Source organism: Cervus canadensis, chromosome 18, assembly GCF_019320065.1.
Source record: "Cervus canadensis isolate Bull #8, Minnesota chromosome 18, ASM1932006v1, whole genome shotgun sequence".
NCBI lineage: Eukaryota > Metazoa > Chordata > Mammalia > Artiodactyla > Cervidae > Cervus > Cervus canadensis.
The window spans coordinates 36,344,528-36,356,983 of NC_057403.1; the positions used below are offsets into that span (position 1 = coordinate 36,344,528).

Genomic DNA, 12,456 nt, shown 5'->3' on the forward strand with positions numbered 1-12,456 from the left:
TTCCTGCTCTTCAGTCTGGGGTTAGGTCTTTGCATACCAAAAACACTAGAAGAAATTCATCTTACTGACTTGAGAGTCAAAGCACAGAATTCAGGGCAACTACAGCAGGTGGAAATTAAGAAATTTCAGAAAGTATAGAACCACAGAGGAAGAGCTCCCAGTTCTGCATAGTCACTTCAGTTCAGTCGCTCAGTCGTGTCCGACTCTTTGCAACCCCATGGACTGCAGCATGCCAGGTTTCCCTGTCTGTCACCAACTCCCGGAGCTTGCTCAAACTCATGTCCATCAAGTCGGTGATGCCATCCAACCATCTAATAAAAACTGTGCTTAAATCTGTCGCTAATCTTTGAACTAAGCATCTATGGGAAGAACTTTAAATACCTCAGCTAAAATGGAAAGAATTGAAAAGAGCTGTTGTCCATCGCAGAAGAGACAGAGCTTAGAGTATGAAATCAGTCAAATGAACTGCCTACTTTAGGGAACTCCCTGGTGATCCAGTGGTTCGGACGCAGCACTTTCACTGCCATGTGCCCAGGTTTGATCCCGAGTCAGGGAACTACGATCCCACATGTCCCATGGCATCGCAAAAAAAAAAGCCTAATTAAAAACCAAACCAAACCAAAAAAGATCAATCCTCTCTGGAGGACTATAATAGAATCTAGAGTTTCAACAGCATATCCTTCATGATGTCAGTTATACAATCCAAAAGTCCTAGACCTGATGAAGAAACATGAAAGTGATCCACCTCAAGAGAAAGACATTCAAATAGAGACTGATCCAGGATGACTCAGGTGTCAGACTGAGCAGACAAAGATTTTCAAGCAACTCTTATAACTGTGTTCAAACATATGATGGAAAGTACTCATTATGAATGAACAAAATGCAGACTCTCAGCAAAAAAGTAGCAAGCATTTCTTAAAAACCCAAATGGAAATACTACAATTTAAAAACAAAATATCTGAAATTTTTAAAACATCAATGGATGGATTTAACAGCTTTGAGATGACCACCCCAAAAAAGTGAACTTGAAGATATACCCCTAGAAATTACCAGTCTGAACAACAAGACAAAAAAGATTTTATAGAAAAAGAGTCTTAATATCTGTGAACACTATCAAATGATGTATTTGTAATAAAATAGAGAGTAACTAGAATAAAAGGAGAGGAAAGAAAATGGAGCACAAAAAGATGTGAAGAAATAATGATCAAAATTTTCCAAAATTTAGTGAAAAAGCATAACATTTACAGATTCAGTAAGCTCAGTGATGCCCAATCAGGATAAGTAGAAAGAAAATCACATCTAGGCATATGATAGTCAATCATTAAAATCAGATAAAGATCACACTGATATAGGGCAGAAACCAACACAATACTGTACAGCAATCATCCTCCAATTAAAAATAAATAAGTAAAAATTAAAAATTAGACAAAGAGACAAAGAGAAGATCTTGAAAGTAGTCAGAAAAAAAGTCAGCATAGGAGACCAATGCTATGAATGAACTTATCATCACAAGCAATGACTGTTAAAAGATAATGGAAAAACATTAAAGTGGTAACAGAATAAAAAACAAAAAACAACCACCACCCCCTGATGTGATGACAGGAGGGGGAAAAAACCCACCTATCAAGTTTCAATTCTATATCCAATAAAAAGTAACCTTCAAAAATGAAAGGAAAAGGAAGACATTTTCAGATCAATGAAAACTAAGATAACTGCCAGCAGATCTGGAATACAAACAAATGCTAAAGGAACTTCTTCAAGCTGAAGGAAAACAGTACCAGATGGAAACTTGGATCTTCAGGAAGGAAGGAAAAAGCATCAGAAATAGTAAATATGTGGGTAAATATAAAAGATTCATTTGTTTCCTCTTTGTTTAAATATATATAACTGTCTAAAGTAAAATCTATAAAACTGTATTATGGGGTTTATATCTTATAAAGACACAATAAACATGAAAACTATAACATAAAACCCAAAAGTGGTGGAAAGCTATAAAAGAACCCTTACACAAGGTTTTCATGTGTCCTGTGAAGTGGTACAAGATAAATTCTAAGCAGATTGTGAAAAATTATGATGTATATTGTAATTCTAGGATGACTATTAAAAATGTAATGCAAAAAGGTGGATTATGGTTATAAAACTATAATAAAATGCTGAAAACATAAATGAAATCAAACAATAGACTTCAAAACTAAAGTTAATACATCTTCTAAGAAAGATGCAACTGATGATAACTAAAAGGGTGTTCAACAATACATTATTTATAATAGTGTAAAATTAGAAATACACCTTGAGTAAATTATAGTCTACCTGCATCTAACATACTATATTTTATATGCAACATTTGTTTTGCTTATTATCATCTCTCCACCAACGAGAACAAAAACTCCTTGAGGACAAGGATATTGCTCTGTTTTGTTCACTGCTATGTTCTCCTTGCCTGGAACAAGGTCTGTCTGACACAGTAGCTGTTCAAAATAAGTAGTTATTTATTGAATGAATGAATGATGGATGAATTATTTGAAACCATTATACTATGATGAACATTATTCAATGACATGTTCACTAAAAATATTCTAAAGTGAACAGAGCATGAAATACTACATGGGGAAAAGATATGAACAGTTTACAGAAAAAGAAATGCAAATTGCTCTTAAACATGAACATATGATCAACCTTGCTCCTAAGAGAAAAGTAAATTAAAACTATACCGAAATATCACTTCCCATCTATCAAGTGGCTAAAATCCAAATGTTTTTATAACACATGGTGTGTTTCAGGGAAACACACACTTTCATACATGGCTGGTAAGAGACTAAAATGGTACATTCCCGAAGAAGAGAAATTTGGCAATATCTAACAAAATTATATAGGCATTTAACCATTGGCCCAACAATCCCTCTTTTAAGAATCTATCCTATAGATAGATGCACAGGCAAAAACGCTAAGTGGCATACACACAAAGCTTGCTCATGGCTGTATTGTTAGACAGGCAGCAGCAGGAAAGGGATGGGGCTGAATCAAAGTGCGCTTTGTCTTGCAGAAGCTAACGCTTAAATTACACCAGTGTCTCCAAAAGGTTACAAAACATTCAACAAGACACTGTAGTAGGAGCAAACACTCAAGCACCTGTTTGCTTTCAGTTTGGGGCAACCTAGAGTAGCCGCTGCCTCTTTATAATGCTTATGGATGATCATGCCTGCCCTTTTATGAATAGGCATGCCTCCCAGGCTTAAAACTACCCTGGTCCAATGGTTAGGGGAGATAGTGCTTTCAGGCCTATTTAACACACAACAAACCTGACTCCATATTGGATCTATTCCTTTAGCTCTAATCTTAGTGCCCTCGTGTCTGAAATATACACCATAGCCTTTTCTCTACCTCCTAGTTTGACCTTTAAAGGTATAATGCTTTCCCACTTATACAGAGATAAAAAGGTGCAGAAAAGAAAATAACATTTTTCTCCATTGAACATTTTTCTCGGTTGGAGGTCTATAGGAACATTATGGCTAAATCGACAACTACGCCCAGTCTGCAAAAAGCCACACCCTATCCCCTTTTAGTATAAAAGAAGCGTGAATTCTAACTAGGTTAAGATGGTTTTCTTGTACGACCATCTTCTTAGTCTGCTGGCTTTCCAAATAAAGTTGTTATTTCTTGCCCAGACACCTGTCCCCCAATTTACTGTCCTGTCATGGTAGAGCAGTGAACAGTAATAGCTTGAACTTGGTAACACTATCTCCCTGATTCCTTACTTGTCACATGTAATAAATGCTTCTACTTTAAGAAAGTACTTGGTGTGTTCACTAAGGACCCCAAACCCACTGAGTCTGGTAAAAGTATTTTTTTACATTAACAAAAGGTTTAAAACAACTCAAATTTACTTTACAATATTGTAGTGGTTTAAATTATTTTTTTAATTTTAAGAGTTTAAACATTTCTAAAAAAAAAAAAGAAAAAAAAACCCCAAATATCCATTCATAGAAAACTGATGAATAAACAGTGGCATATTCACATAATGGAATACTATGCAGCTGTAAAAGGGAAAGAGGAAGATTTCCATGTACCACTATGCAGCTATCTCTAACACATATTGAATTTTAAAAGGTATAGAAGAATGTATATAGTATGCTAACTTTTGTGTTAGAATGGGAAGGTACACAGATTATTTTTATATTTTAAAAGTAGTGGAAGAACAAATTAAAAATTCACTACAATGAACTGTCTATAGAGAAACGGAAAAAAATCAGTGGGAACAGACAAGGATAAATGTATCCAGTTTTAGAGTTTTCCTCTTAAAGCACTGTATGTTTCTCATGGGCTTCAAAGGTGGTGCTACTAGTAAAGAATCCGCCTGCCAATGCAGGAGATGCAAGAGACATAGGTTCAATCCCTAGGTTGGGAAGATCCCCTGGAGAAGGAAATAGTAACCCACTCCAGTACTCTCGCCTGTAAAATTCCATGGACAGAGAAACCTGGTGGGCTACAGTCCATGGGGTCACAAAGAGCTAGACACGACTGAGCACACACACGTTTTTCATAGTTTTAAAAAAACAAATCAAAAAGAAAATTCAAAATATTCCTAAAGATAAAAGATTAAAAAAAAATGAACCTAAAAATTCTATACTTTATGTCCAAGATTGCCAAAATACAAGCTACAGGTCAAATCTGGCCCTTTACCTATTTCCACAAATAAAGTTTTACTAGAACATAGTCATGCTCATTTATTTACATATTACACATGGCTGCTTTCGAGCTATGATGGCAGATGTGAATAGCTGTAATAGAGACCGTATGGATCACAAAGCCCAAAATATTTACTGCTTGCGTTTTACAGAAAAAATGTTCCAGCTCTTTCTCTAAGCCAAATTAGCAGCATAACCACACATAATTATTTCAAATGACTTGAAATACAGAGCTTTGTACATCCTGAGGACAAAAACAAACAAAAAATCCCTTAGAAACAGTAGGATTGTTGATGATAGTAATGTTGGACTTGTTATTTTAAAATATTATATGCATGTGTGAGTATATATGAATATGTGACTATATATTTGCATGCATATATATATAAGTAAATAACTGTATTAATTTTATTAGGAATCAATATCTACAGGCAAGAGAAAAGAAATCCAAAGATAAAAATGTAAAATATAGTAAAGAAGAATGGCTAGGTGGACAAACACATGTTAAATAGTCTAGGTCATGGTAGATGAGTTTTCATGGTAAAATTCTTTCAACTGTTCTATAAGCTTAAAATTTTTCTTAATGAAATGTTAGGAAAAATTTAAACTCTCTAACATTTCATTTTAATTAGGACTATCAGTAAGAACTTTCAATTTGCTTTTGTTTTCTGAAAATCCAAATATTTCCTGGCTCTAATCAATGAAAAAGTCTGGAAGCAATGACATCTCAGTGGCAATAAATATTACTAGTGTCCATCTTGTGGTCCCTAAATATCACTTATTCTTAAAAAGAATTGCTTTCAAGCATAGAGCAAGAAATGTATAAGATGAATCTGAATACCTTATGTCTTAAAGCAAAAAAGCAATCAAAGACTACTAGGTCACATCAAAGAGTCCAAGAGTTCATTTGAATGACTCCCACAGGCCACAGATGGAACAATTAAGAGTATCAAGAATAATCACTACAATAAATTGAAACATACATATACAAAAACACGACTACATAATAAAACAAAACCAAAAAATATCACTCCGTTGGCTACCTTTGGAGACTAAGACACTAATGTATTTTTCTGAAAACTGATCGATAAAAGAACAGGATGAACCTAACTGTATGAAAACTTATGTGTGTGTGTGTCTCAGCACATACACAGAAAAAGATCTCAAAAGCTATACTTCAAAGTGTTAACAGTGATGATCTCTGGATGGTAGGGCTTTGGGTGATTTTTCTTATTTGCTACATTAAAATTTTTTTCACAGTAAATATGTATTGTTTCTGTACTAAAAATATATTTTAAGGTTAGAAAACAGTATGTAGTATATAATATCACTTTTATAAACAAATTATACATATACATATATCTCCAAAATGTAATCTCTGGATTGTGGGGTTAAGGTTATTTTAATTTTCTTCTTTAAGCTTCTCTAACTTTTTTTTTTAAAGCTTTACTATAAGGAATATTAGCTACTTCTATGAAAAGAAAAAGGAACAGTAACATTTTAAAATGTTATTCAATTTAGTGAGAATCACTAAAATAGTGAGAATCAGAAGAGTAAGATTTTTCAGTATTTCTCTAAGATTGTTCAGGGCAAGTGTTCTGACCCACTGGCATGAATATCTGTTGCCTTTGAGTGATATACACCCAAACAGGAAATGAGTGCTTTCACAGCTTGTTGCCACTAATGACTAAGATCAATAAACAATCTCTAAGTAACTTACTGTGACTTTATAAGATCTTGGAACTTAAACAGGGCACACAAAGAAAGTGATTAACAAAAGCTACTAGCCCCTTTTTCTTAAGAGCCCCTTATAAAGTGGTCTCCTCTGCCCTCTTCTGGTGATAAGAACAAAAGTTACTTGAAAATAAATATGGTTTTCTCTGAGAGCAGCAGTTCTCAAAAGTGTAGTACAAGGTTTCAGGTTTTGAGGGCCTTCCCAAGATTCTCTCAGGAAGTCAGAAAGGTCAAAACTATTTTCATATTAATACTAAGACAGTGCCTTTTATGTTCTCATTCTTTCTTGAGTGTACCAAGCATGAAAATTCATTAACATGAGTTCATATTCTACATTAAAATCAACTTTTAAGAAATTACTCCTTGTTGAGTTTTACAGAGGAATACACAGTTATCTGAAAAGATGATGGAAATTTCCTCCCTTTTCACTTACATACATAGATGTATGAGTCTAGATATCCATCTGTTTCAATAAAAAAAACCTGTCATGATAGATTGAACACAGAAGCAAATATGAAAACCCAGCTCTCTTCTAATAAGTCAGACACTTAAGATTTGCAAAAAAAAAAAAGTGTAATAAAACAATGCCATTCAAAAGTAAAACAGTGTTACTCTTCCAACTGTTATTTCAGTAAAATATATTTTTTTATGTGAACATGTAAGGTTTGTTACTGTTGTATTTAAAGAAATTTAAAAGGGTTCTCTTAAAGTCTTAATTTGTAATACAGTAAATATTGATACACATAACCCACATAAAAGCTCTTTTAAGTCCTCCACTTTTTAAGAGTGTAGGAGTACTGAACCAAAAAGTTTGAGATCTGCAGCCTTAAAACAGTGTTATTCAAACTAGAGTCATATAGTGCTTCCATAACTTTTTGGCCATTTATTTTGAGCACCAGCTGTATTGCTATTTGCTTTATTCATTTATTTCTTCAAGTTAAATCTTTTTAAACTTAAATTAGTAATAGTTAATATACTATCCTAAGGGCTTTATGTATTTAATTCAATCCTTGCACCAACTCTGTGAGATATGTATGTGTGTATTAGTCGCTAGTCGTGTCAGACTCTTTGCGACCCCATGGACTGTAGCTTGCCAGGCTCTGCTGTCTGTGGGATTCTCCAGGCAAGAATACTGGAGTGGGTTGCCATTGCCTTCTCCTCTGTGAGGTATAGAGTATTATATTAATATCCTTATTTGCAGATAAGAAGACTAAGGTTAAGGCATTTGCCAGAGAGCATATTCAACTCTGGCAACCCAGTTCCAGAACCCAAGCTCTTGATCACTATTTGAAGCTTTTCAGCCTCAAAATGTTTCTTGACATACTGCCTACAACCATCCCAATCATGCTTTGGGAAATGCTGCCCTCATAAACAAAGTTATTTATTCTTCCCACCACCAATTTAAAAGTCTATGCTTTGTGACATTTAAAAGCAGACTTCATAATTTGTGTGGTACTTTCTAGTAAATTCAAATTGTAAAATAAGGGACTTTGCTGGTGGTCCAGCGGCTAAGATGCTGCACTCCCAATGCAGGGGGCCCAGGTTTGACCCCTGGTCAGGGAACTAGATCCCACATGCCACAAGAAAGATCAAAGATTCTGCAAGACACAACTAAGACCTGGTGCAGCCAAATATATATACATATATATATATGTGTGTATATATATGATACAGCTTCATTATATACAAATCACCAAAATTTACAGCCCCCCAAGCACCACATAATTCAATTTTAATGACTGAGTTCAATGAACATATATTTAGTCTGGCAAGTTATTTTTTTAGGAAAACTACTGCTGAAATGCTGGGAAAGACCAATGGTGAAAAGTGGGGAACAAAGGATGAGATAGTTGGATGGCGTTACCAACTCAATGGACATGAGTGTGAGCAAATTCCAGCAGGTAGTGAAGGACAGAGAAGCCTGGCATGCTGCAGTTCACGGCATCACAGTCAGACACAGCTTAGTGACTGAACAACTGCTGAGATGACCTCAAGCAAAACTTCACTGAAACTGACAAAGCCCTTTCCAATTCTGCTTAACACACCTCCTAATAAGGGAAGCGGAGCTATTACTCTTACTTGCCCCACAACTGAGAACAGAAATGGAAGGCAGGTGAAGAGAAAATAATGCTGTAGACCTTTTAATAGCTCAAAAGGGAAAGACTCAGTATCTTCCTTCCTTTCTGTCTGTTCAATTTTCATCTAGACTGAATTCTCCTTCCTCTTATATCCTTCCACAGCCCCATCCTCAGATAACTCCTTCACTAACTAACCAACTGCTACCTGTACCCTCCATTCACCACTAGTATTAATATTATCTGCTATGTTGAATATCTTTGGTCTATATGTGGAGTGGGGCTTCCTCATGGGCTCAGCAGTAAAAAATTGTCTCCTGCACTGCAGGAGACACAGGAGACCCTGGTTAGATCCCTGGGTCGGGAAGATCTCCTAGAGGAGGAAATGGCAACCCACTCCAGTATTCTTGCCTTGGAAATACCACCGACAGAGGAGCCTGGCAGGCTACAATCTAAAGGAATGCAAAGAATTGGATACAACTGAGCGACTGAGCACACTGTATTTGGAGTACCATCTCCCCCAACAAGATACTTGATAGCACAAGTTGTTAAATAATATTTCTATCTCCAAAATTACTGAGGACAGAATACTACATACAGTTGACTCTCAGTAAATATTACCTCAAAAGTAGTCAATTGAAAGAAAAAGAAGTTGAACTAGCTGGAGGTACTTTTAGCAAATACTTTCATATTGTCTCAACACCCTCTGTCCATCGGGAACATATGAATACTTATTATGCACAGGTATTTTTGTAATTCCTTCAGCAGTTGATATGATAAAAGAAAACAGCAGAAAGATTCACACAATATAACCTATTTGTGAAAATAAACAGGTTTTACCTATTTTACCAAATTATTCTTTTTCAGATAACAATGCTTGATTTCTCTTAAGCTAAAGAAGTACATGTAGTAACTCCACCACATACTGAGAGTTAGAGAGGGTCTTCCAAAAACGAAGTGTATGTGCTTTGCAACAGATGACTACTTCCAGACTATTTAACTTATTTAATCCCTGTTCTCTGTAATGTTCTAGATCGCTGAAGTTGCTAGACAAGCAACCTCTCCACTAATAAGTCAAAAATGTATTTTGCTGTTTAATTCTTCACTGTGGCAAGTAGTATATATAGTTCCATACTACAGTTGAAGGCATCTGAAATTCAAATCCTAACTCTACCACTTAGGAGACTGGCATTGGGCAATTTCCAATGTACCTGAGCCTTGGTTCCTTCATCTGTAAAATGGAATACAAGTAATATCTATATCATGGAATTGTTGTGAGGATAAAAAGATCCATACTTAAATAGCACACTATAGGGGCTGACACTTAGCAGGCACTCAATTACTTTTTTTTTTCTCCTTTTTGCTCATACTTCTCGGCTTGTGGGATCTTAGTGCCCCCACCAAGGATTGACTCAGGCCCTCCACAGTGAAACCAGGGAGTCCTAACCACTGGACTGGCAGGGAATTCCCCCTACTAGCTTTCACTTGCCCCTAGTATGATATACTTACTGTTCCCTGACTTTTCTCAGTTTGGGGTGGAGGTGGGGGAATCTCAAAATCTGAGACTGGGAACATAACCTTCATGTACCTTACCTTCCTCACCCTACAAACCCCTTCCTCCAAATTATACTCTCTAATTTAAAGTAGGACCCTATTGCTTGTGTATCTTCCCCAAAGCTCCACAGAACAGCAGAAGCTCCATACTGAATAATCTGCCTTGGTCTGACAAGAGGGTTCGGTAGACTTTGGTTCTAAGTTCGTGTTCCGCCTCTAATCTGACCATCTGATCTTGGTCAGGCTATTTATTCTCTTTGATGAGTCGGAGGTGTCCTCAGGAGTAAAAGGAGAGTACCAGGCTACACCACTCCCAAGGTCCCTTCTGGTTCTAAACTGGGAAAGATTAAGAGTGACTGTAAATCCCTACCACATACTGTAAATCTCTAAATCCTCTCCCCAAAACGCAGTTCAAACGTCACTGCTTCCTTTCTCTGGACTCCTTGGCACTCTGTACCAATGTCCAGTGTCCACATCAGACCCTGGCTCTCAAGAAGCTGGCACCTCTCTGAGGAAGCTCTGGGAGACTCTGAGGCAGCTCTGGGAGATTCTCTGAGGCTGTGGTTGCAGTCCTCGCAGAGCTGCAGTGAGGACGGATGAAAACACGTACCCACGGTGCTTAACACAGTGCCTGGCCCAAGGGAACCGCTCGAGATACTTAGGCTAGTTTCAATATTCAATGGTTCCCATCCCTCCTTGAACCTCGGTTTCCTCAAGGGTAAAAATGACGCTGGACAGACCCTGCCCAAAGGCCCCAGGTGCAGCCCGGCGCCGAATTTCGTCCTCTCACCTCCCGGGCTCAGCAGCAGCTTCAACGCCTCCAAAATCTGCTCCAGACCACACTTTTCCAGAACCCTGCTGCAAGCGACCTGACTGATCGCCGCCATGACTGAAGAGCAAAGCGCCACTGGCGACCTGCGCATGCGCCTCAGCGGACCGGCGCCGCTGCCGGGTGGCGTGTGGCGGACGCACTAGGGGCGGGATCGGCTTGTCTGGGAACGCCCCCTTTGGGAAAAAATGTCATTCTCTCGCCACCTGTATTTCCCCGGGGTTCAGTTCAGTTCAGTTCAGTTCAGTCGCTCAGTCATGTCCGACTCTCTGCGACCCCATGAATCGCAGCAAGCCAGGCCTCCCTGTCCATCACCAACTCCCAGAGTTTACTCAAACTCATGTTCATCGAGTCGGTGATGCCATCCAGCCATCTCATCCTCTGTCGCCCCCTTTTCCTCCTGCCCCCAATCCCTCCCAGCATCAGGGTCTTTTCCAATGAGTCAACTCTTCGCATGAGGTGGCCAAAGTATTGGAGTTTCCGCTTCAGCATCAGTCCTTCCAATGAACACCCAGGACTGATCTCCCCCAGGGTGGACTGGTTGGATCTCCTTGCAGTTCAAGGGACTCTCAAGAGTCTTCTCCAACACCACAGTTCAAAAGCATCAATTTTTCGGCGCTCAGCTTTCTTCACAGTCCAACTCTCACATCCATACATGACCACTGGAAAAACCATAGCCTTGACCAGACGGACCTTTGTTGGCAAAGTAATGTCTCTGCTTTTTAATATGTTATCTAGGTTGGTCATAACTTTCCTTCCAAGGAGTAAGCACCTTTTAATTTCATGTAGGGGAAGTAAAAATAGCGAACACAAGCTGTCAACGTGCACGATTTGAGAAACAAAACGTGATTTACTTCTGTATAAAGGATGAGAAGTATTTATAAAATAATATGAATTTTATTCAGTATGAAAACATTTCGTCACCGAAAACACTGAAGTAGTGAAGTAATCAGATGCTGCACCTTCTTATAATGAAGTTTGGTATGTAAAATAATATTCAAGTGTTGAATTTCTTCACTAGTGATATTTAAAAATAACTACTAAACACACACCAATTGCAAATAGCTGCAAATATTGTTCTTGATGATATGATTTCTTAAATGGACTAAGTACAGCTCCCAATAAAAGTTCTATCTTTGCTCTATTCACAGACATTCCTGGAAAATTCAGTGTTTGTTAAAATTGTGCCACATCAAAATTGTGTTAATATGTAAAACAGAATGGGTTGGATATATATCATCAGTAACAGCTTTTCACTTACAGGAATCTTGGTGGGACATTCAAAATTCGTGTTGTCTGAAAGGCATGCTACAAGTCCAGGACAATGTTTCTGAGGGCAAGACTAGCATGCCTGCCTCTCCTTTAGTTAAAAATCAGTAACCTCGCCTACCATTGTTACAACCAGCTCCAACACCCACTCTGTGAGACTGCTCCCAAGAGGTGTCCTGCTTCTCTCTGAGATCCCTTGGGTTGATGACTCCTCTTTAGTACTTAGCTGCTGAAAGCCTTGGGAAATGGGATGTGCTCCATATGCAAGACCATGCCACTGGGGGAAGAAATGGTTCATTTAACTCTCTCC

At 37.8% G+C, this 12,456-nt stretch overlaps 1 protein-coding gene across 2 annotated transcripts in view; it reads right to left on the reverse strand.

Moving 5' to 3' along the window:
* Positions 1-10,947, reverse strand: part of TANGO6 (transport and golgi organization 6 homolog) — a 174,380-nt gene extending 163,433 nt beyond the window's left edge. Inside the window, exon 1 of one of the 2 annotated variants that reach the window (XM_043437929.1) lies at positions 10,839-10,947. In XM_043437929.1, coding sequence (XP_043293864.1) covers positions 10,839-10,935 — 97 coding nt within the window. In that variant the 5' untranslated portion in view covers positions 10,936-10,947. The remainder of the gene's footprint in view (positions 1-10,838) is intronic. The other variant, XM_043437930.1, reaches the window with a different exon arrangement.
* Positions 10,948-12,456: the final 1,509 nt, after the last annotated feature.